Here is a 23,635-nt window from a genome sequence, read left to right as displayed (position 1 = left end):
GCCATGCAGCAGGCTATAACAGTAGGTCACTGTGGATATGTATAGTACAGTCGCACTGACACCGAAGACATCTGTACTTGGTCCGTTCCTCTTCCACTGAGTGCCAAGTGCAGTAGTATCAAAATTACTCATGTTAAAGTCTTAGATATCACTTAATTTAGGACTGAATCCTGGATGTACTGCCAGCGAGTCATTCTAAGACGAGCAGGTCAAATTATGAATTTTCTCCATGCAAGGTACAGTTGGCTATGAAATACTTACTGAGCTGGCACATGTCAGATTGCCACAGTGGGTTAACCGATTCCCGGAGGAGTCTCGCGGGCACCTCTCCACAACACTCAGAAAGGCATCCTGGAATTTGCTATATTTCATCTGGTACCCGAGGACAGCTGCCACCGTTGACACAGAGCTGTCATTGCCCATTTTTAAGTATAATGGGGTGCTGGCAGTAACCACTGTGGTGTTGGGTACCTGAAAAGTGTCTGAAACAAAGAGCATCATATCGGAGTTAATGTATGCTTAATGAACTTAATGTATACTCTTTTCAAACATTCATCCTTCAATCGTTAGGTACACAACAGGTGCATGTTCAAAGATGGCCTTGGACATGGAATTCGTAGATTGCACATGCTCTCAGTGCCTATGGAGCCTTGGTGACAATTAATGGTCAACGACACTTTGTACAGTCTACTGTTCATTGAAGACCAATACGGTGTGTACATCTGTGTGTCCCAAGTGGGAAAGTTAGCCAATAATTTGCCAAGGACATGTGGTTTACCTCCAACTTCTTCCACAAACAAAACTGAACCTTACTGTACAAGTGAAAACTTCTTGTGTATGGTCTCAACAATTAATCAATCAAACAAATGTTCATTTTGATTATTTTGAAGGGCTCTCATTCATGCAAACGTGATGCATGGAAATTAGATTCTTCAAATCTTGAACATTGTTCTGCCAGGGTGATCGGGAATTTTTACGCTTTGCCCCCAACTTGATCTTCTCCTGCACAGTCTATGTGCAAAACATTTGAATTCGTGTATTTAACTCAGTAACAAACACTGTAAATGTACACTGTTTCCTTTTTTTCTAAAGAAACGCTTTAAAATACACCACTTGAAAGTTTTTGTTTTTGTGCATAAAAACCAAGTTTAAATATCTTATCATTCATCAATGCCACTGTTCACAAATTAAATGAAATGTTTGTTTAAGATACATATATGGATTTTGATAATGAGAATAATACTCACTCAAAGCCAGTGGAACTGAGAAAACAATGTTGTCTTTTCCAATGTCCACCGCTCGTTTATAATATAAATCATCCAGTGTGTTGGTATTTTGCTCCATGAATTCCCTGTAAGCCAGAAGTTTGCAATCATCAAATCGAACTCTGAATCAACAAATTCATAAATTGTGTGTATGAATACATGTACAGCATAAGGTATTACTTTCCCTTTCTTCAGTCTGGTTATAATGGATCACTAATTTAGATGGAGTAGAGTTTACTTCAGGATAACATTCCAATGGAGACACTTATATATATGCAACTGATATCATATTTACTCACACAAAAGAAACTTTTACAAGAGAACACTTACGGATCTGTGAGATTGACTGTTGTTTTCATGTAACGAGTGAGTCCAGCTCTTGTGCCAAGAAACACCAGTTCAATTCCATGCCTTTTTAAAAAATATGAAGCATTTATGTGCATATTTTGGGGAAAGAAATACTTCATTTTCATGTTTTACGACTAGATAGCAGGTCAGTTTTCTTTTTCTTGATTATAAAAAGTGTACATCTTCCCTGTCATTTGTACTAGATAGATACAGGGAAAAATCAAACATCAAACCACCCCTATCTTTATTTTCTCATATGGTCTCCAGGAATCCTGTTAAAATTTTTCTCAATATACACACTTAAGAAAGTATCTGAATGTAATAAGAAATAATGTACTACATATACTAACTAAGGATATTACATACTAATTTTATTGGTACAGCCTAAAAACGTATTCTGCATTGTTTTTCAGATACATGTGTTAATCTAAAGTACATGCAATGTACGTACAATTCAATGGCAATAAAGCATGTTCAGTTAAAAGAACCCTCAAATGATACTGACTTGAAAAAATACCACTTTTTTCTGTTGATATATATATCAGCTACAAGAGGGTTCTAAGTCACTTCTCACTGACTCATAGATCACATACATCTATATAATTACAAGTTCACAATATGGTCACCATGAGATAGGCACAGCTTTCGCTTGTTTTGTTATCTTTGCAGCTTTGTAGTTTCTTAACAAAAAATTGCATGTGGATTTTTGTTTCCACTATTTCAAGACTTTTCTTGTGTTTTAACACAAATGGTCATGAAATTCTATGCTTACTTCAGAAGAAAATCCACAGGGCACCAAGCATTATCAAGGTAGGAACACCTGAATTAACAAAACAGAAATTTGATTATACATGTTTGTTTGTTTCATTGATGTTTTATGCGATACTCAAGAATGTCACAGAAAGACTGACCATATGTGCAGTATCCCATGGATGTATTTGCAGCAATATTAACATCATATGCATATTCTTGACTGACAGTTTCAGAAACGGTCTGCCCTATATCTTAATATTTTCACTCAGAGTCTTACTGATTGGTTGCAGTAAACTTTACCAAAGGACAAAAGTATGAATTGTATGTGAAATTTATTACATTGCATAAAAGAAATGAGTACTCTTTGTCTTCTATTTCAAACCAGTGAGCCATGAATCTGTGGTTTAAGCAGAAATAGGTTTCCTTACTCCTCAGGTGATCCAAGGGATACAATCCAATTCAGGTGGATACGGTTTGTCACACTGGCATCGAAGAGCAGATTCTTTACCATGTCATTATTGCCTTTAAAGAGAAATAAGCACATGGAACAGCAAATTCTTAACCAGATCATTATTTCCTTCAAATAAATACATACACATGCACTGGTCATTTCACAGCAGATTCTATACCACATCATTTGTGTCTTGTTAAAGGTTGGTCAGGTAAGACTGGATACTCCAGTTTCCTTCACACATAAAACTGGTTCCCTTCAAGCATGTGAAAAATTCTTAACTTTGGCATTAATCAAGAATCAAATAAAACGAATATCACAAATAACAAGTTTTCACCATATCTAATTTATTCGACTCATTTATTCATTTATTTATTTGATGGTGTGTTTTACTTCAGACTCATGATTCACTTATGAGTGAATCGTGGAAAGTCACCAAACCTTAATTATCAAGCTTTCTCCACATTATGCTTGGGGTTATTCTCCCCAATTCTAATTAAGGGATGACAGACTTTCATACTGGTATATTCAGAGATAAATAAGATAAATACTTGATGCATCCACTTATTCAACAAATTCAATGTCTATCTCAAATAACATACAAAGTTTAAACATTTAAATGATATTATTGAAGTACTCACATTTTTCCCTGTATGTTTTATTTCCTGCTTTGGCCAGCTCCAGGTATTTTACCAAAGTATCCACACACCTGCCCGTTTTGGGCTTCTGCTGCATACCTTCACAATATGGCCTATTAAAATGCAGGGTACATACCGTTGTATGACAGTAACATGAAATGAGATATATTCAAATGATAACTGCAATGTCTGTTAAATTTAATATACCCTAAATGACAATAAATTTCTTCCATGACTAACTTGACCATTTCTCCTGATTCTGAGAGTTCTACTGATTTTAGAAAGGTGCTTTGAGGTTTGCTTAGAACAAGAGATGATATTCTAATGGAAAATTGCAAGTTTCAGCACCAAAAATAACATTCTGTTGACTTTTATTTGCCTCTAAAAATGAACATTTGTGGGAGAAAATTTAGGTCATTTAGGGGATAAAGGTTTTGCATTTAATTCTGTTAGATACAAGCAGGAAACTTGTTCTCTGTTTGAGGATGAGGCAAAATTAGCCCTTTATTTCTCTTGTGATACATCCAAAAGTCTAAGTTCATGGCAACAGTTGTTTGTACATTTACCCTTCTGGGTCTTTCGTATGGCGCAAGTTTTGGCAAAATGCCAACATCAAACTACAAGTTATAGCATGTACTAATTTGCGTTATGCATTTTAGGCAAAACATTGCCTTAGAACTGACAGCACTGTTCATGATTTTCAAATTATTTCCTACATTTTTCAGTGTTTTGCTGTCTTTTTTAGTAGCACAGTTCTTACATAATTTTAATCACAATCTTACCAAGGTGAGACTTCTACACCAGCCCCTTTAAAAAGCTTCGGATCTGTGGAAAACAACATCCCAGTACAAAGCGTTAGCTAAGGTATGTTGAAGAGCACCTCATTATTTTCTTCCTTTCAAACAATAAAATACTAACACAATATAAGAAATATTCCTGACTGGATTTCTAAAAATTTGCTAATGTGCACCAGCTTAAATGAAACAGAAGATCTCTAAAGAAACTGACATATATATTGACAGACATTTAATGTACCATTTTAATAATTTTGATCTGTCTTCACAGATTGTCTCCCTTACATCTTTCCTTCCCACATCAAGAAATGTTACAGCAAAACCAAATGTTACAGCACAAAAACATGTTTAAGGTTCATCTTCCTCGTTATTTACAAATGAAAATTCATAGCCTAGACTTGAAACAAGTTATTGTTATTACTGCTTGCAATGTGAACATACCGAAGCGTGAAATTTCAAATCCTGCATTAATACAGGCTTCTCCATATCCTCTAGGCAGAGCAATGCCTAAGCTGCAAATAAAACATCGGCAAATTACCCCTGTTACATGTACAAGTTTCACACAGGTGATACTTTATCTTTCAAACAAAAATACATAAATGTCAATAGCCATTTCAAAACGCTAAGTTAACTCTATACACATAATAATTGAAGGTAAATCCATTCATCTCTTTTTAAGAATACAGCAACAATGCAGTTTGAGTTTCACTCACCTGAAAGGGATGTTGTTTCGTCCTATTGGAGCATAAAAGAAACTTGTATTTCGCAGAGTGACTCGTTTCTACAGATAAAAGAAACATTTAACATTAGTTTAAAGAATAATGCACCAAGGTATATATACACTCCATGTGATATATTAGTATAAAACTGAACCCACAGGGTTATAAAATGACTGTATGCATTTCATAGGTATTTCTGAAAAATACATGTACTTAATATTTCACAATAAAATGGAGTTAACAAGCCAGTGGTCTTAAATGAATGCTGAAATGTGGGAACAGCAACACATGTGTTGTTGACAATTGATTGTTACCATGAACAGTGAGAGAAATGAACCTGTACCTTGGTTCTTAGCAATTGAAAGAATAACAGAAACAATCCCCTCCCTTAAAAATCCCTACTGACGACAAATTGTGCACATTCATATATGAATCTGCATGCACCTTCCCTGATGTCCATTTATTTATTGTTATTTAACACCTTACTCAAGAACTTGTCACTTATACAACTGGCAGTCACTTGTATAGGCAGAAGAAACCAAAAGTGCTTGTGTCAGGTTTGAACCTGCGTCTAATGTGTATAACAATTAAAGAGTATGCACACTTGCACACTCGGACACAGCCTGATCCCCTCAGATATTAATGTGGTCAATAATTCTAGTGAAGTAGAAAGGAAAAGTTAACACGGATATAAAATGTACTCACCATACTGTCAAAATATATCTTTGACGTGATCATCATACTTCCAGACTCTCGATTGGTCATGGCTATCTTCAGCTGAAAAATACCAAAATTTCCTAATTTGTACACATATTTTAACATTTGTTTCATGTTTTGCTTATTACAAGTAGTATTTATTAAATCATTATTTAACATTAACCCAAATTTCTTCATAAACTGAAACTGCAGACCATTGCCATAACTATGTTTAGTGCTTTTTGTATTTTAAATTTAGGTCTGCATGTTAACTATACTGTTTAGCCTTGGGTCATATACATCCAATTAAAATGTTCCAAGAAGACAGCAGATGAATAAGAAGTCTTATGAAAGGTACACATTACCATCAGGTTTTCCAAGGCTGTATGTGTGAAACCCAGGAACTGAAGTTTTTGTGAAACTCGGGACCTGTATGTACTTGATGCTTTCAGTCTGTTTAGAAAGTAAAAATCTGATCTAATCAGCCCCAATATAGGTAGAAAATTAAAGTTATAATTACCTGTTCTGCCTTTTTGGCTGACTCCACTTCTGTTAAGGCAACACTGTTGTAGTTTGGTAATTTATTTTTCCATTTCTGTGGGAGGGAAAAATAATGAGTTATCATTTGTGAAACTTCACTTTCATGTGGAACAATGGGTGCTTTAGCCAACATCTACTCTGCATTTATTTTGTATAGGTGGCCTTGGAAAATCAAGATATACAATCATGTCAGTGTAACCTGTGTGAGGAAAAGTTTGTAACCATGGATTCAAAAACAACATATTTTGAGAGTTTTTGTATGCATGTGCCTTTTAACTGGAAAAATATTATCATGATGAAGTCTTCTTAATACTCTAAGGCATCTGGTTACATTCCAATGAACATCAAGGAGATTGCAACTAAAATATCAAAAAATTCATACCGCTGGTCTAAGCTCTGGATGAAACAGCAAATAGCCATTGTTGGTCACCACAAAGGAATAACCATTGACACCAAGCTGAAAGGAAAATGTTTAGAAGACAATAATTGCATCACTACAGTTTTCATCCACATCAATGAACTCAAATTGAGTTTTTAGTTATATGGCTAATATTCTTAATATTATAAACTTTATAGTCAATGACCAAATTAAAATATCTGCGCAACTGTCTTGCAACACTATTATTTTAAAATGTCATCATAAACAATGCACTTGCCCTAATTCCTTTTCACATGCGAAAGAGCACCTTTCAGTGCAACAAATGCACTGTTTTAATTTGATTTTGAAGAAAATTGCACATTTAGTTTGTTGCCCAATTTCAGGGCTTAACAAAAGGCATAATTTATCAGTCTACATAGAAGAATGCCCTCAGAATATGCTTGAATAAACATCTTGCAAACATGTAAAAAGGTTGAAGAATTGTAGCTCTTACAGTAACAACATTAAAATCTCATCTGGTTTTAAATGTACAAATTTTACCACTATATAGATAAATACAACTGACAAAATAACTTTTCTCTTTTTACACTTCAGCCTTGTAATTTTCACTTACCAAAATTTTGAGGTCAGTTTGGTCAGTTCAGAAATTAGCACATCTGTTCCAACCACACCTAAGAGTTTACCCTCTCCTTTCTGTAAAACATATCACCCCAAAATGATGTACATTGTGTTTTAACCAAACAAATATATGTTCAGAAATAAACTTGCTTCTTATAACTAATAATAACAACAACAAAAATGAAAATGCGAGATTCAAAATGGATCTTCATACTCATTACCATGTACATATCCAAAGGAACATGCAATCAAAGTTTGTCTGAGAGAATTAAAGTCTCTAAGCAGAGAATGAATGATATGTCTTAATTCCACGTAGGCATATATTTCACTGATATTCTGGCAATCAAATTCGTAAAGGCTGATCCTCACATAATATTACGCATTACATGAGTCTCAAATGTTTGCTACATAACCTGTAATAAATAAGCATTCAAGGATCATTTTGTTAACTAAATCTGAAACAATTAATTAATGAATGTTGGTATAAAACCAAGTTAGAAAACCTACTGTATCATTTCTCTTGTCGAATACAGGTTGTGCCACAGACGTCATCAATTGAAGTCTCTACAAAAGCCAAAAGATTACATTAAAATCACAAGAGTTAAGGGGTAATAAAAAATATGAGACAGCCACTTTGTTATCAGAAACTGTCCAATTTATTCCAGTCTATGTAGCATGAACTGTTAATTTACTGTAACTGGATATGATTTTCTGTCCCATGAATCAGTGTGTTTTGTACTTGCGTTCTAGAATAACTAGACAGCAACGTCAGTTACATAACTGATATACGATGTATCCTATATCAGTATCAAATAATACAATAACGATGAACATTTATCTATCTTTTTCTGAACACCTAAACAGTGTCTTTTAATCAACTTGAAGCATTTGTATGACCACAACCCTACTCTAATTATCAGAGTCTGATATTACCCAAGATAACTGTATCATCAAATGAGTTTGCAGATGACAGTACATGTACGCTGGGTTCATAATCCATAAAACTTGCATGACGTGATTGTATGACATCTAAGATTTATTAAGTTTCAAACAGCTTTGGTCTGGATTTTTTAATATTACTTAAGGAATACAATAAGAGACTGGTACATACATGTGGTATGACAGAAGTCATCAATGGCTTAATTTCAATTTAACAAATAACCCAACAGATATTTTCCTCCTTGAATGACATCACCTTAAGTATACATGTACATCAATTAAAAGGTCATTTCATTTGCAACCAATATACATGTATGCTTTTCTAGGCTTTTTTATATTTTTTTTCAGTGATAAAAGATGATCTGCAAAGGTTTTAGAAATATACTACGATTCTCTGGTTACTTTTTGGACCATATTGAACAAGATGAAGCAGTGATGTCACAAATCCCTTTAGCTCCCAAACATCTCCAATTATTGCTTCTCCAACTTTAACATGAATATACATGTAGTGTTAATATACACATATTTTACAGATATAGTATTGTAAGTCTCTGAAAAATTACAGTAAGTTTGCTGCTAAGAAGATTCTGTGACATTCTGTGCTTTAGTCTGTTGAAAGTTGCCCCAAAAATCCAACCTCAATGTTATGTGACCTTTTATTCACTGTAAAAAAAAACATCATGAAGACCATATTTGGAATCATACTCCATACAGCCTATGTGTCACTCTCTACATTCACTTTACATTACTGCCACCACCAGCAAATTTTGTACAGAAATCTTCATCAATGCCAAGGTCACTGGGAATATGGTGATGTCAGGAAAAACAAAAACTTTGTCCCACCCTATGTTTTTAATAATACTTCATACACTAGTATTCTCTTTACCTGAAGTAGTCTTAACATGTTTCTAAGCAACATTCAAAACAATTTTATTAACGAATGCTGATTAAACAGTTCTGTGCAAGGACACAAGTGGGAAGGCTAAGCTTAAACAAGCCTATATGAGTCAAACGGTCTATAACATTCAAGCTTGCTTATAGTGGTGGCAGTGATGTAAAGTGCGTGTAGAGAGAGGCAAATGCACTGTGAAGAGTATGATTTTGAATCTGCATGAAATGACCTTCTAGATATGCATACTGTATTTAATTTTTTTTTTTTGTCTTTTCTTTTTGTACATTTTTGCACACATTACACATTTAAAGAGAAAATTCTTATTACAAACTTTTATGAAAATCACCACGCTCATAGCTGGTTATATCTAATTTGGTCAAGCAGACATTTGGGATTCTAAAACTTTATGAATGAAGACTTGACAGCACAAATTGACCAGGATGAACACAAGATAACAGCCTACTACATACAATAAGCAAAGCCAGTGTTTGACATTCACATGAAATTTCAGCTTGCTCCCTGCAAATGGCTCATGAATATACAATGTACAACAAAACTGATCCACTGAGAAGCATGTCAGTATTATAGTTCACGACAATAGCACAACACACTCACAACACCTGTCCCACAGGTGAAACACAAGCGCACTCAGAGCCGCATCATTATAAAGTAACAGGTGATCGTTATAAAATTATGATATGATATTATGATGATTATGATATCATACACTTGTACATGGACATTCGCAGAGAATCAGCCAACTAGTGAAAACTTTAAGAAAACTTACATGATATTCTTTCGGAATATCTAGTTATACATAACATGACCAACTGTTGTCTTGAATGGCACTTCTTAATACGAGTCAGATGTGGAACAGAATTATAGCAACCAACATGGGCAAAGAGACGCACTTACATTTGTAATTGTACTAGGAACTATTAATTTTGTTATTCTGCTGAATAGTGAATCAATAAAGGGAACAATAACTGTTCATCCATATATTTATAGTGTAAACCTTCAACCTTTTCAACCACTGAAGCACATTTTTCAGTGGCATAGAAGTGTTATGAAAATAACCTTGATAATGATTTGTTTGTGTCATTAAAGACTCAAGTTTCATAAAACTGTTCATATTATTTCTCTACACTACATAGTTCTCTCAGAATTTTTTTAAAATATTGGTTGCAGAGCCAGTTGAAAAGGTTGAACAACTAGGTATGTGTGTGTCTTTACTTGAAATGGGAACACACAGACCCAAAGGGATAGAGAGAATATGTCAGAGGCAAACAACATCAAGTTACCACAGGTGGATAAACTAATAGATGTTCTATTGCTTGACTTCCAGGTAGATGTACATGTATTTAGTTTCTCCTCAACAATCTACAGCAACCTACGGATGGTCGTGGGTCTCCACGGGTTCTGCCAGATTTCCTCCCCCATAATACTGGCCACCATAATGTATGTGAAATATTCTTGAGTATGGTGTAAAACACCAATCAAATAAGTAAAAAAATCAACAATCTACATGTACAAACTAAATATACATTTCTACATATATACATCAATGAACACCTATTAGTACACATCTCTCCTGTATGATATTTTTAAAAAGTTTGCCCAACTAGAGATCTAGCACAATGCAAGCCAACGGATTCTTTAACACTACAAACCATGGGGTTTTACCTGTTCTTTTGCCAGAGTATCCAACTGGTCATGAAAAATAAATTAAAAACGTCAAAAGAAAAAAATAAAATTATTCGGATAAAAAAATGTATATAACTGAAATGTTGATACAATTCTGTAACTGCCATACTGTATACATATTCGACATCATACCACACATGTTCAGGCAACCCCAAGAGCTTAGTCTCACCTAATGCTATCAACATCCATTCATGTCCATGCAATGATCAAACAATGAAAGTGAAATACGGTGGGGAGACATTGGCCTTGTAATAAACAGGTGCTGATGTGCCAGTAGTTTAATGAGAAATGCGACAAACGTAAGAAAATCGTACAAAATGTTAAAAACCGGTACATGTAATCAGAATTCCAAGAAGTTCCAACATAAGTAGCTCTTACAATCACGAAAACTTAAAAAGAAGTAGAAAAAAGACTTGTGCTGAAAAATTTTCCTTTATGCTTTTCATTTTTAAAGTTGCTTGCAAGAAAAATGTTTGGTCACTTTAATTCTGCTCCATTCAAGGATCTGTTAAGTTTGAGTTGAGCTTACCTTGGTCTGATCCTCCAAGGATTGTATAAAGTCTAAATAGACAGGGCTCCAGGCCACATTTTTGTCTGCATCTCGAAGTGTAGGCCGACTTAATACTTTGATATATTTCTGCAAATGAATCAATGATTATAGCTTAATGCCACTTACATGTTTAGACCAAGATCAACTTAGACAGATCAGCTACATATTTCTTCATTTTAACTGGGATTTCATAAAAATATGTCCTGTAGAAATCAGATGAAGTGAATTTTCCATCTTTTTTTCACATACACATTTCTTTTTTCTTCTTAAAGAAGAAAAATATATTTATCTGATGCCTACCACACAAAAGTATATTCAGCCTGCCTGTAATTGTTAAAACTTTTTGAATGTTTGCAAGGTGATTATTCAAGCATATTCTGAATATATTATTCTCTGTAGATCAACAAAATTATAGTTTTTGTGAAGCCCTGAAACTGTCAGAAACTAACCAATGTAGTTTTGTCATCATACATAATCAAATTACAAAGGTGCATAAATCACACTGAAAGTTGCTCTTTCATATGCAAAAAGGTTGAGGAATTAGGGAAAATGGATGTTAATCCTAAGCTTTCCAGTTTCTTCAACATATAAAAAGTAACCAACATTGTATATGTGAATTGTTTTTTGAATGGCATTATAAACTAAAAAGAAATAAATACATGAAGGTTGCCAGGCTGACAAGTAACAAAAAGTCATACAGCCTCAGTCTTCACATGTTCTGGATGAAGCCAATACCATGCTTGCAGTGGTGGGAATTTGAATCTAAACCATAAATACATTCCTGAAACATTTATTTTACAATTAGCAGCTATTATATGATTTAATATCAAAGATTTTGTGTGTCTGGCAAACCCTAAACTTTTAACACATCAGTTAATAAGCAGATGTACCAAACAGACAGAATTTACATATAAGATCTGACCTTGCTCATCCACTGCCATGTCAAGACAAGCATCATTAACAAATGCAAAATGTACCATGTTACAGCCAACTGTTTAAAGACACCTTTTCAGCACTGTTCAATTTTTTACATCATAAGATTATAAAGCTGTTAGTTTTTATCCAGTTTTATTTTCCAGCATTAAAAGAAATTCTGGCTGTGCATGAAAAGCTGTGACATGAGAAGCCACTTTTCCATGAAATGTGTTACACTTATATCATTTTCATTATGTAAACCTTAAAGATACATTCTGTACATAAGTGTATTTAGTAGAGAAAATGTTATAAGTGAAAAAAGTTTGTTACTAAAAGCCGTTATCCTCAAATGCATCAACAGGTTTTTTAATAAACTATGACCTGTTTTGCATCCAAAGTTAATCAGCAATAACCCACTACGTGCGGTTCCCCCAAGGCAAAACTTATAAACCTTTAATATTCATACCTGTACATTTTCTTGAACATCTGCCAGTGTTGAAATGTGTGTATGAAAGCCTGTAACAAATACAAAGAAGTTGGTCATCAAAATACAAAAGAAATGTATGCAGCAGAGATTTGATTTTTAAATTTGAAGCATGAAGATGTAAATCCAATCAAGAAAAGATAAAATGATTTAATTTTAAGATATATGTATGTGTATATATATATATATATATATATATATATATATATATCATCATAATTACCACAGATCATTGGAATATAAAGGCCAAAGGCCAAAGGTCAACAAGGGCTAATGACTGTCAAGAAAATGACATAAAACAACACACCTTGGTTAACACATGCCATCCATTTGACTTGTCGGCTGTCAGAGACCTCTCGCCCAATCAGATATGTGAAAACTCGAACCTGGCAAAACACACGGCAAAAACACTGAAAAGCAAATTCTGTCATATTTAAATCAGTGTGTGTGTGAGCATGTTTACAAACTACTTGGTCTCACACATTTAATGCATTATTATTCTACTTTTTGGCTATCTGAAGAAGTCAACCAAAAGACTCAATAATTTCAGCTGAACCTGCACATTGGAATGGCAATGGAAGGAACTATTATGGTATCACATTCATGCATGAATAATTTTACAAATTTAAAAAAAAAAAGCTGTTGCAAGAAAGCTTCAATTGAATTCAGCCCAGCTTCAGTAAAAACATTTTTGGAACTCTCAAAAAAATACATTTCTTTTGTCCATAAAATAACCGAATTTTTGAAAAAGAAACAAAAACAAAAATGTACATTTTGCAATACCATAATAAAAATTTAGCATATAGCTTAACAAAGTACAACCTACATGCACTGAATTATTTTCACCCCAATTGTACTTCTGGAACACCCATTCATAATTCTCTGGGGCTCCATCTGTTATCAGCATAATGACTTTGTTTGTGTAGCAACCTGTTCCTTTAGACTTGTTTTTGGTCTGTAAAAGAAAGAAAATAGCATCTCCTAGGCAGGATCCAATATATCTTTTTCTAATCTTGCAGACTAATCATTAACTGAGTTATTAGATACAGAGTATAATCAAGTAGGGTTCTCTTGCACTACCCATTCTTCTCATAATATTATATAACACGCAAGACAAGAAAAATTATGAGTTCCCCATTAGTGAGCTCACGCACAATTCTATAAAGGTTCGACAAATTATACACCCATCAAATTTAATGCATAAAAAGTTAGCTGAATTCATGACCATCTATAACATATTCCATAATGATTAGAACTTTTATTTCCATAACAAAAACCAACCCATTATCCCATCCAATAAAACTATACATAAGGTGAGTACAAAAGATGTTTAGCTCCATGTACAAGTATATCCCATTGCCTTCCCTGGTCTCTAAAATGCTGGTCACCAATGCAGAATAAGAAAAAAATTTGCCAGACAAATAATTATGGTCTACCCTGACTGCATACAAAATCACAAATGAAGACTTAAGCCAGTGAATATTGCATTAAATAATAGGATATTATCCATATTCAAGTCATTTTTCTTTTTTTTTTTGTGTAGGTGTGTGTCTGTGTTGGGAGTACTGTAAACAGACAAATGTGTGCTATGTTCAGAAAAGCTTTTAACACAGGCTATTACACAGATTACTGAGGGTAGGTTCCCTAGAGCCTGGTGAGTCCTCTCCGCCTCGTCAGATAGGGATGGGGACGCCATCATGGCAGGAGACTAATCGCTAACAATCTCATCCCGTATCGCTTACTCAATGTCAATGTCGCCAGAATTCGTCTGGTTGTACTGATTAACTTGGCCTCCTGGGATAGCGTAACAAGGGCAAGCATCACCACTGGAACTGCTCTCAAATCAAGAGCAAAGCTTAAGTCATTACAGGTTGGTCTGAATTTGACATGGAGGACATTTAGTCATTAATTTTTACACTTGACTGGATCAAATGTTTGTCTCCAACCCTAGCAACGTTGAGGACAGCACAAAAAGACAGAACAAGCTTGATGCTCAACAAATGCTCTGTTATCTTTGATTCTGACATATCATTGTACAGGTACAAAAGGAAGCAAAATGTGTAAAAACTTTGGGCATAATCACCATTGGTTTGGCAATGCTTTTCACAGAAACAGGATTGTTCATTGTAGGATTAAAGTGATACACTTGCTCCAGAAATAGATTTGCTTTTTGGATTATTATACGAAAGTATACGGCTAATGATGGATCAGAACTAATACTCTGCTGCCCTAATGTCTACAAGCATGGATATGGGGACACCTTTTGTTTCTCCCTCTCGAAAAAGAGAGCTCGTGACTAACATGTATATGTACAAGAAGTATGGTAACTGTCCATAACAGCACCACATTTTTGACCCTGGATCATCACAGTGACAAATTTTTAGTGAGACGGGAAATGAGCACATAAGCGACAATCTGACGTCTTGGTGCTCGATCATTATGTCGCTGACAGGAAACTATAATAAATGTCACAAGGAAAGATGGTTGCCTTAGGTGTCTCCAAGGAATACAGCCACACCAACTGTTGACTAGTCATTATTTGGAGAGATTTATGCCTGAGGCCATGACATGAAAATTCTTAATGGACAATATAATCACAAGCTAATTTCCTTCCGACCCCAAAAAAAAAAAAAGAAGAGAAAGGCATAAAGGCCCACAAGTCTGCCTGTCCTTTTCCAAACAGTAATGGCTACAAAATGCCGGTAGATGACACACCATCATAACTTATTGGCTATATATAATAAAAATCTTTCAGCTCCTAGGTAGTCTACAGACAGTATATCTGAAAGAGTCAGATAAAAAGCCCCTGGCTATATTTAAAGAAAAACACATGTATAAAGATAAAGTCAGTTTTCATCAATGCAAAGACCATTGTGGATTCTTTTATGCCAGCCAGAGGCTAGCAACGGTAAAGCTGAGAATTAGCTCATAGATAGAGGTCGTAAAATGGCGACAAAACAGGAAAAAGAGAAAAAGGTGATAGCACCTTCCAGGGCATGATGGGATCAATATTAGTTTAGGGAATTAACTTTGAACAGTGATACGCCTGTTTTTGTTTTGTCTTTTTTTTCTTCTCTAGATTGCAGGCAGTTAAATTATCTGTATCTGGTAATACTCAAAATTCCAATCAGTGTCTAACTTTAATATTTCATTTTTTTAAACTGATTAAGTCAGAAGAACTGTTAAGATTTCCTTGAGATAATTCATTACTAAGTAACTGTATTCTTATCCTATGATGTTTTTTTCATCCTTTGTTTTTATGCATGCCAATTTCCTGCTTTTCAATTTTAGTGAACTTCACTTTATTTGCAGTCAAGCTGAATTCAAATTTCATAACATCAGATAGTTATCAGTCTACACATTAAATTCACTTTTTCCTTATCCCAAAGTTATGGTTATGGTTATTTACATGTTCAAATAATTCAAATGCCTCAATCAAAGCAAGTTCAAAGTTTGCAACATCCTTCGCTTTTGCTTCAACAATGGCTTCTCTGAGACGTCTTCTATTATCTGTGTTAGCTTGAACAAGGGTTCGATTCAAACAGTCATCAAAGTAGCCGGGCTTCTTATTAAACTGCAAAAAGATGAATAAATATCAGAATAACATGTGCATGTACAAGAAAAGAAATGAAACATAATTAAATGAAATAGTACTCCATGATTCTTTCCAGCTGAAAATACCCCTCTCATTCATGACTTCTGAATTAATTTGTGCTTTAATAATTAAATTAATAATCTGAATTCAAAAAGCAATTTGAACAAAATAACACTAAGTAGTTTTGTAATGCTGAGATGGGAAGCTAACCAGACATCCACACCAACTCCAATGTTGATGGCTGACTCTAAAAAAACCTCATCCATGACATAAATTTAGTACATTTAAATAAATGCTGTAAAGAATATATATACACAGAAAGGGCAAAACAATGCACTAAACTCTCCTTAGAACATGGCCAACAAAAATGCAGAATGTGAATGAAGAAGTAGAAATGGAGATATATCTTACATAAATGATATTGAAGAAATCATTATCGCTGAGAGTGTCCAAAATTTTCCCAACAGTACTGCGTGCTATTGCAGCACGCAATCCATGCATACTTCCACTAGAGTCCAGAAGGATAACCATGTCTTTTGGGAATGTTGCAGCTTGGATATACCTGAAAAATTTCAGTCAATAGGGAGGCATGTGAATGATTTATTGAACTGTTCAGGAATCAAATTGTGGGCCTCATCCTTCATAATGCTCTGAAACAAACTCTGAACTGAACAATACACATTATCACACTTTCTCAAGCCGATCTCCTTCAAGGAAGTGTGGAATAAAACATGAGGGTGGATTAAAAATAATCAGCATCAAGTTCCATCAAATTGGAAGACCTCATTTGAAAACCACATAAAATCCATAAAAAGCAACCTATTCAATCACAATATATGACACAAGAAAATGTCAACGGGATTGCCTTTCAAAGCAAAGCAATTTTCATTTTGATAACTAAAACGAAATTCCATGAAATCTTAGCTGATGCAATATTTTTCTTCCATAGTCAGAGTAAAGTCACATTTTTCTTCATGTATGAGAGATTAAACAGAAACTGTCGCACTTTTATCAAGGGCTACTCTTAAATAATTCAATTTAATAACTACATAGAAAAAGGAACAAACATTTTTTACAACCTTATTTTTCTTCTTATCAACAAACCATCAATCTTATGGAACCTGTGCACAAAATCTCTCCAATCTATTTTAGTCACTTTTATGCAGTATACATTGATTTATGCAATTAAGCTTCTCTGTTTTTAAATAATTAATTTTACTTTTATTAGCAACATTATTAAACACATATTCAACACTGAAGAGTACTATAAAGATAACTTTGTTTAATGTAATAATTTGACTCCTGCTAATTATAACATTTACATGATTCCTGCCTTCAGCATTTTATAACTTTATCCTGCTTTTAGAGTTCTTTGGCTACACGTTACACCCACCAAAAATGTGTACATGTCTAAAATCAGGTATAAAATCCAATTATTGCTTTATATCTCTATAGTACTGAAATTAAAACACATGTCTACAAATGGCTCCATGGTCAAAGATATAACTTCCATACACATATCTTGTACAAATGTGTTAAGTGCAGAGAAATTTTAAAATTTCATCTTTCATTTACTAGTATACAATTACAAGCAAAGAGGACTCCTAGAATGATTTTGTGTGTGTATTTCTGCTCAAAGAATCAACAAGGTTTACAGTTGAACCATACTACTTCTAACCAACAATGCTTCCCCCCCCCCCTCCCGCCAAGCCTACATATCAAACAGGCATGACCAGCTGTGCATGTACGTTCCAAAAGACTTCGTAATCAATAGTTCTTTGAATAAGAAAACACAGAGTTGGGTAAATTGTCCTAAGAGATAGGGCATTAGCTCACACGATGTCAATCTGAAGTATAATAAATCACGCTAGTGTTGAGGGAAAGGGAGAGTTCAGATGGTGATGAAGAATAAGATAACTAGTAATGAGACACACAATTATACTGCCACTGAGGATGAAAAAGAATAAAGAATGAATGAGCCTGTTCTATATGAATGGAGTTACAAAACTGGGACATCTGGGGTTTCCAGAGGGAATGATATATAATTATAGGAGAGATACAAAAAAAGCATGATTGCACTAGCCGGAACCGATTCACTGATTCCTGGTGATACGTAAATCAAAGTTTACTATGCAATACAAACACGATAATGGCTACGTCATGTGAAACCCTTTTTGTTTCTTTGGAGAATTATATATATAATTTTATATATATATATATATATATATATATATATATATATATATATATATATATATATATTACTTTTCATTAAGATTTTTCCCACATACATGAAATCTGCAAAGCATCTCCTGAAAAAAACTCATTTATTTATTTATAAATGAAACCCCAGGCTGAGATAGGATTAACCCAACTTGCTGGTAATTATTGTAGTTTACAGCCTGCAGAAACGGCACACCCAGTGCCTGTGAATTAAGGTCCCAACACTCTAACCACCAAACCATAATGCGTGTCAGACAATTCTTGTCCAAGTAATGCTTTAATGTGCACACAAAACCTTTACATAAAAAGTTAATGCATGGCTAGAGTTAGGCTATTTTAGTAGGAGGCACATGTGTCACTGAGTCATTTACATGGCTAAATCTTTTCTAATGATACTCCACACCCACACATACAAAGAACCACTTTTCAAACACCATCTTATCAGCAATCAAATGGTAAAATGCATCTATATATAATGAGCCCATAGCTTACGTGTACTTCACTATTCACACCTCACAACTTGGATCAACTATGAAAATGTGATAAATAGTCAAAAACACCCAAAATTATGCTGGTTAATTGCTAGCATGGCTAAGTACTTAAAAATCAGAAGCTCTAACCAATAAGGTACCATGTTCATGTTCAGCTTTTTTAAGCTAATGCATGTCTTGTGATACATGAACCAGAAAAGAGAAACTGTTTATTCTCCAGGTTCTGCTCAGTGACTGCAGATATATAACTGAAATATTGTTAAGGGCAGAGCAATACACTACTGACAAACTTAGAATTCACCAGTTGATTGTTCACGTACATTTCCATATTATGAAAAACAAATCACATAATATTTCCTTTTTACATTGAATGGCATCAACAAATTTGAGTCACTATTGATATTAAATGTGAAAATCATATTTGTTTTCCAAAAAATCTAAAAACAAAAGCAAACTTACCATCCTCTGACTCGACAGTCAAACATGTCCACATTGCCATCTTTATTATTTCTGGGCCATATCATTCCTGAAAAACACAACACTGGTTAATTCAACCTCTGTATAAACAATTATACTGATCCACAAAATAATGCAATGTAATGTCTTATGCTTGCATCTTTGTGAAAGTGAGTTTTGTGATAATAACAGCACATTTTCGGAGATACAATGTGCTTTTTTGTAGCCTTGCTCCAAATTTTTTAGATGATTTTGGCAAAAATATAATTTTGGATCTATTCTACTGCAAATTCCATTTCAAACCAGAACAGTTAGCAATGATTTGTAAAAACTATAAAGACATCAACATTATGAGTAAAAACAGGCTTGCATGTGTGAGAAAAACAAAAAAAATTAAGTTTAAAATTTTTATGTCTATATGCAAATGTAAATTTGTGAGAAAAACAAAAAAATTAAGTTTAAAGTTTTTATGTCTATATCCAAATGTAAATTTAGGATGCTTAATATGTTCACAAGGTTACTGGCAATTACAGGTGATCATCTAAACTTTGCTTACCTGGATAAATTCGAAAGAAGCCTGTTGAACTCCCAAAATACTGCCACATCAATGTCGAGTCATTTTTGGTATTTTCTACAAACTGTCTATCCAAAAGGCTAGACCATGCAATTCCATTCACAACATCTGATGCTGTAAGATAAACAATAAAATTTAAATAAAGTGACTGTGTTGTGATATTTTTATAGCAGAAATATTAACATCAATACCACTGAGCCAAAATTGTGAATATTATCCGGAGCTGGCAAATCCCCCAACACACAGAAGGAAACACTGCATGATTTTTTGTTTTACCATAGCAGTGTTGTCCAAGTCCTAAGCTTCCAGGATGAGTGATATTGCCAATTACTGAGCAAACAAAAAATCTTATACTATCTCCCGAGATAAAAAAACCCTGGACATGGAAAATTAATCTCTCTGTTTGTTTTTGACAGAAATCATTAGTGAAGCCAGACTGTCAAGGTAAGATTAGGACCAGCAGAGAGTTTTTCTGTTCCACAGGCATCATATGGAATCCCCTTTCTATCATCTGCAGGTGTTTAGTGCCTTACCACGGATTAATAAACCAAGCTTCCCAAATGTCAGAAACATATTTTCAAGACAAATGAAAGCAACAGCTGATGCACACTGACAGTTGGGCAATCAGTAGAGCTAGAGGGAATACCTGAAACCACTTGTTCCACCATATAAAGCTAAAGGTTATTAAGAAAGTCAGAGGTCAAGGTGACCTTAGAGAACTCCAGAAATACAGCAATATTAAGAAGCAGAAAAAAAGCACATGGCTATTGAATTACTTGATAGTTATAGTTAGTTTAGTGAACTGATTTCAACATTTAAATAAAAATGTTGTGGTAAATTAAATTGAGCAACTCACACTTGTCAAACACATTAGTAGGCACATGTACTGTACTAAGAGACAAGTTGACAGCAATGCCATGGAAACCCTTCTGCTGATCAAGATGGATGAACCTGTATTTGGAAGCATCCATGGTTCCTCCCGTTAAGGTTTTCACTACTGTATCAGGCAAAAGTTTCTTGGCATTGAAATAGTCATATTGCTACAACAAGGAAATAAAAAGACAACATTAAATATAATTAACAGTACATATAAACCTGGAACAGGATTATTCCCAAAGCTTTAACCAATGGTGCACAATATATAATAGTAAACAGTAACAGTCAAGATTGCATTTTCTCACTTCTTTATTTGGTTTGTATTTAATACCATACTAAATTTATTTATAATAATATAGGTATGGTGTATGGATAAAGTAAAGTCAATAATGCCATGGGAGAAAGAGCCTAACCATTCGTTTGTGCAAAGCTCCTAATGAGCCACTTAAAGCCACACGTATATATTGCATCCCCTCCTCACCCACAAATGTGAACATCTTTAACTGATGGTCTCCAACTGCAGCTCTTCTGCAGTGTAAGCCCACACAAGTAATTAAATTTAAGGCCTTAACTGTGTTTTACACAATGTATTTCCAGAAATTCTAAAAATGACTGCCCTTTCTGTCCTGTTCTAGATAAATATTATGCATTTTGAAGGCATATATTCGTATTGTATGTACATTTTTTCTGTCAGTCATGCATGACATAAATATGTAGATATCTATGAATGCCCTAGTGAAATTGTTTTTTGTTTTTTTTTGTCAAACATCGGCTGTCAGAACACCACTGACCTTTGTCAGGTATCATAGAAAGTTTCCTACGTTTATATGCACATAGTGTTGATGTTTGTTACAATACAGCTTCTCAGAACAATATGTGAGGACATAAAACATTAGCTCTGACTGATTTCTGTTCCATTACGTGAAGGTTTACAAAATGAAAGATTACACACTTATGAATGTATCTAATATTTCTTGTAATTTTGGTCTGGATTTGTGCAATACAAGATTTTGTTGTATTATTAGAAATCAGAAGTCTGCTAATACTGACCTTAGCTTTTTATCCTTCATAATGACAAGTCAGGACAAATGTTTCAAGTAAATGAAACTTTGCTCTCACTTCAATTTGTTTTGCAATTACTAATACCTAAGTTGACTAAAGCATAAAATAAATACAGGATGGGTAACAAATTCTCCTCTATAATCAAATCATAAACATACCTGAACACCGGAGTCATTTTTATGGGTTAAAATTGCTTTTTCTGCAGCATCAGCCAATTTCTGAAAACAAAAAAAGTTTAAAGTAACAGTTACACAATATGTTACCTTTAACAATGAAAAAATTGACTCAATCTTACCCACTGCCTTCAAGGAAGACAGTTTGGTTCAGATTGGAAAATATCTGACAATATCAATAAGGAGACAAATCATCAAACAGACATGTGAGATGTGAGAGATTTAGGTGAAATAGAAAAACTTTTCTAAAACTTATTTGAGCTTGACCAGAAGCAGATGAAATCAAAAAATGGCCAGTCTAAGTGGGACAGGGACCTATATTAGCCCCACATTCTTACTGTCCAGGAGGTGCTTCAACGGAGGTTTACCATGCTGACCCGAAATCTTTAGAAAACCAAGGACAGACCAGAAGCCCTTACAATGTGTGGTTTAAGAAGAACACAAAAGAATAAAAAAATCTTAGAAGGAGGAGATTGGAAGTTGGCAGGATCTTGGTCCATAAAAGACAGCTGCCGACCAAAACGGATAAGACTCAGGGTACTCGAACCGTCGTGAAGGATCAATTTTATGTTATATTTCTAGTCTTGGGAAGACACCGCGGATGCGACACCAGTTATTGATTACCTCTTCCTTTCAAATAAACGTCACATTAATGGTAGGCTGTGGATACGGCACTATGCGCTATCAGAGATTTCCCCTACATAATTGTCAGTGCTCAGCCAGAAAACTAAATCCCCAGTGATCACCTATAGATCTGATCTTTGTACTATCCATCTTGTTGGGCAATTTCCACTCTGCTTGTACTTTTTATGACTCCAGAAGGGAGTATGTTTCTGAGAGTCAAACAAAAATGATGACTACAAATTTAACCCCAGTTCTGTCTGACGGTTAAATCTGTAGTGGTCAGTGCATCCATCAGGCATTGTGTAACAGAATAGTGTAACAATGGTCAGCACCTATGGTTCAGGGGTAATTTGGAGTAATGTTATTGGTAATTACCCGCGGAAATTTACAATTTGTTGGGTGAGATAACCAGTTAAGACATTTCTTTATTTCTAACCAATTATCACATTTCTGCACAACAGAAATACATTAATACTTGAGGTTGAGGTAAAATATAAAGGGTATATCCAGTTACAAAGTGAAATAACACACAACACTTTATCACAGTCTTTTGTTTTATTTAAGCTGTCTATCACCGTTATTCTTCTACCCTGTACTACATTTGACTTTACCACTGTGCCCTCAAATGGAGGTCGAAATATTCTCTCTGAACGTTCCTGAATAGAGACATTGTGGTCTCAGTTCTAAACTTCATATTTGCATACAGCTTACAGAACACATATTATAGAAAAAAATTTTGTGACGGTAAAAGCAAAAATTGCTCAGTGCGCTCCAATGAATTATATGCAAATTATAAACTCTCTTAGTTCATAGGAGACCTTGCATATAGGACATTTATATATTGCATCCCTCCCCATCAGGTATGTTCCACCATAT

The 23,635-nt window shown here is 34.4% G+C and overlaps 1 protein-coding gene across 1 annotated transcript in view; it reads right to left on the bottom strand.

Annotated features, from left to right (window-relative positions):
* Nucleotides 1-23,635, bottom strand: part of LOC135470961 (voltage-dependent calcium channel subunit alpha-2/delta-3-like) — a 68,546-nt gene that overhangs the window by 11,980 nt on the left and 32,931 nt on the right. Inside the window, 25 exon segments of the mRNA XM_064750010.1 lie at nt 262-482; nt 1,248-1,351; nt 1,596-1,676; nt 2,386-2,433; nt 2,795-2,888; nt 3,459-3,568; nt 4,238-4,280; nt 4,691-4,761; nt 4,963-5,030; nt 5,674-5,745; nt 6,185-6,259; nt 6,587-6,661; nt 7,193-7,276; nt 7,709-7,765; nt 10,716-10,739; nt 11,266-11,373; nt 12,668-12,717; nt 12,993-13,071; nt 13,512-13,640; nt 16,095-16,259; nt 16,692-16,842; nt 19,454-19,520; nt 20,007-20,138; nt 20,881-21,064; nt 22,121-22,180. Coding sequence (XP_064606080.1) covers nt 262-482; nt 1,248-1,351; nt 1,596-1,676; nt 2,386-2,433; nt 2,795-2,888; nt 3,459-3,568; nt 4,238-4,280; nt 4,691-4,761; nt 4,963-5,030; nt 5,674-5,745; nt 6,185-6,259; nt 6,587-6,661; nt 7,193-7,276; nt 7,709-7,765; nt 10,716-10,739; nt 11,266-11,373; nt 12,668-12,717; nt 12,993-13,071; nt 13,512-13,640; nt 16,095-16,259; nt 16,692-16,842; nt 19,454-19,520; nt 20,007-20,138; nt 20,881-21,064; nt 22,121-22,180 — 2,352 coding nt within the window.

Source organism: Liolophura sinensis, chromosome 7, assembly GCF_032854445.1.
Source record: "Liolophura sinensis isolate JHLJ2023 chromosome 7, CUHK_Ljap_v2, whole genome shotgun sequence".
In the NCBI taxonomy this organism is placed as follows: Eukaryota; Metazoa; Mollusca; class Polyplacophora; order Chitonida; family Chitonidae; genus Liolophura; species Liolophura sinensis.
The sequence above is the reverse complement of the archived record's forward strand: the minus strand, read 5'-3'. Positions and strand labels throughout refer to the sequence as shown.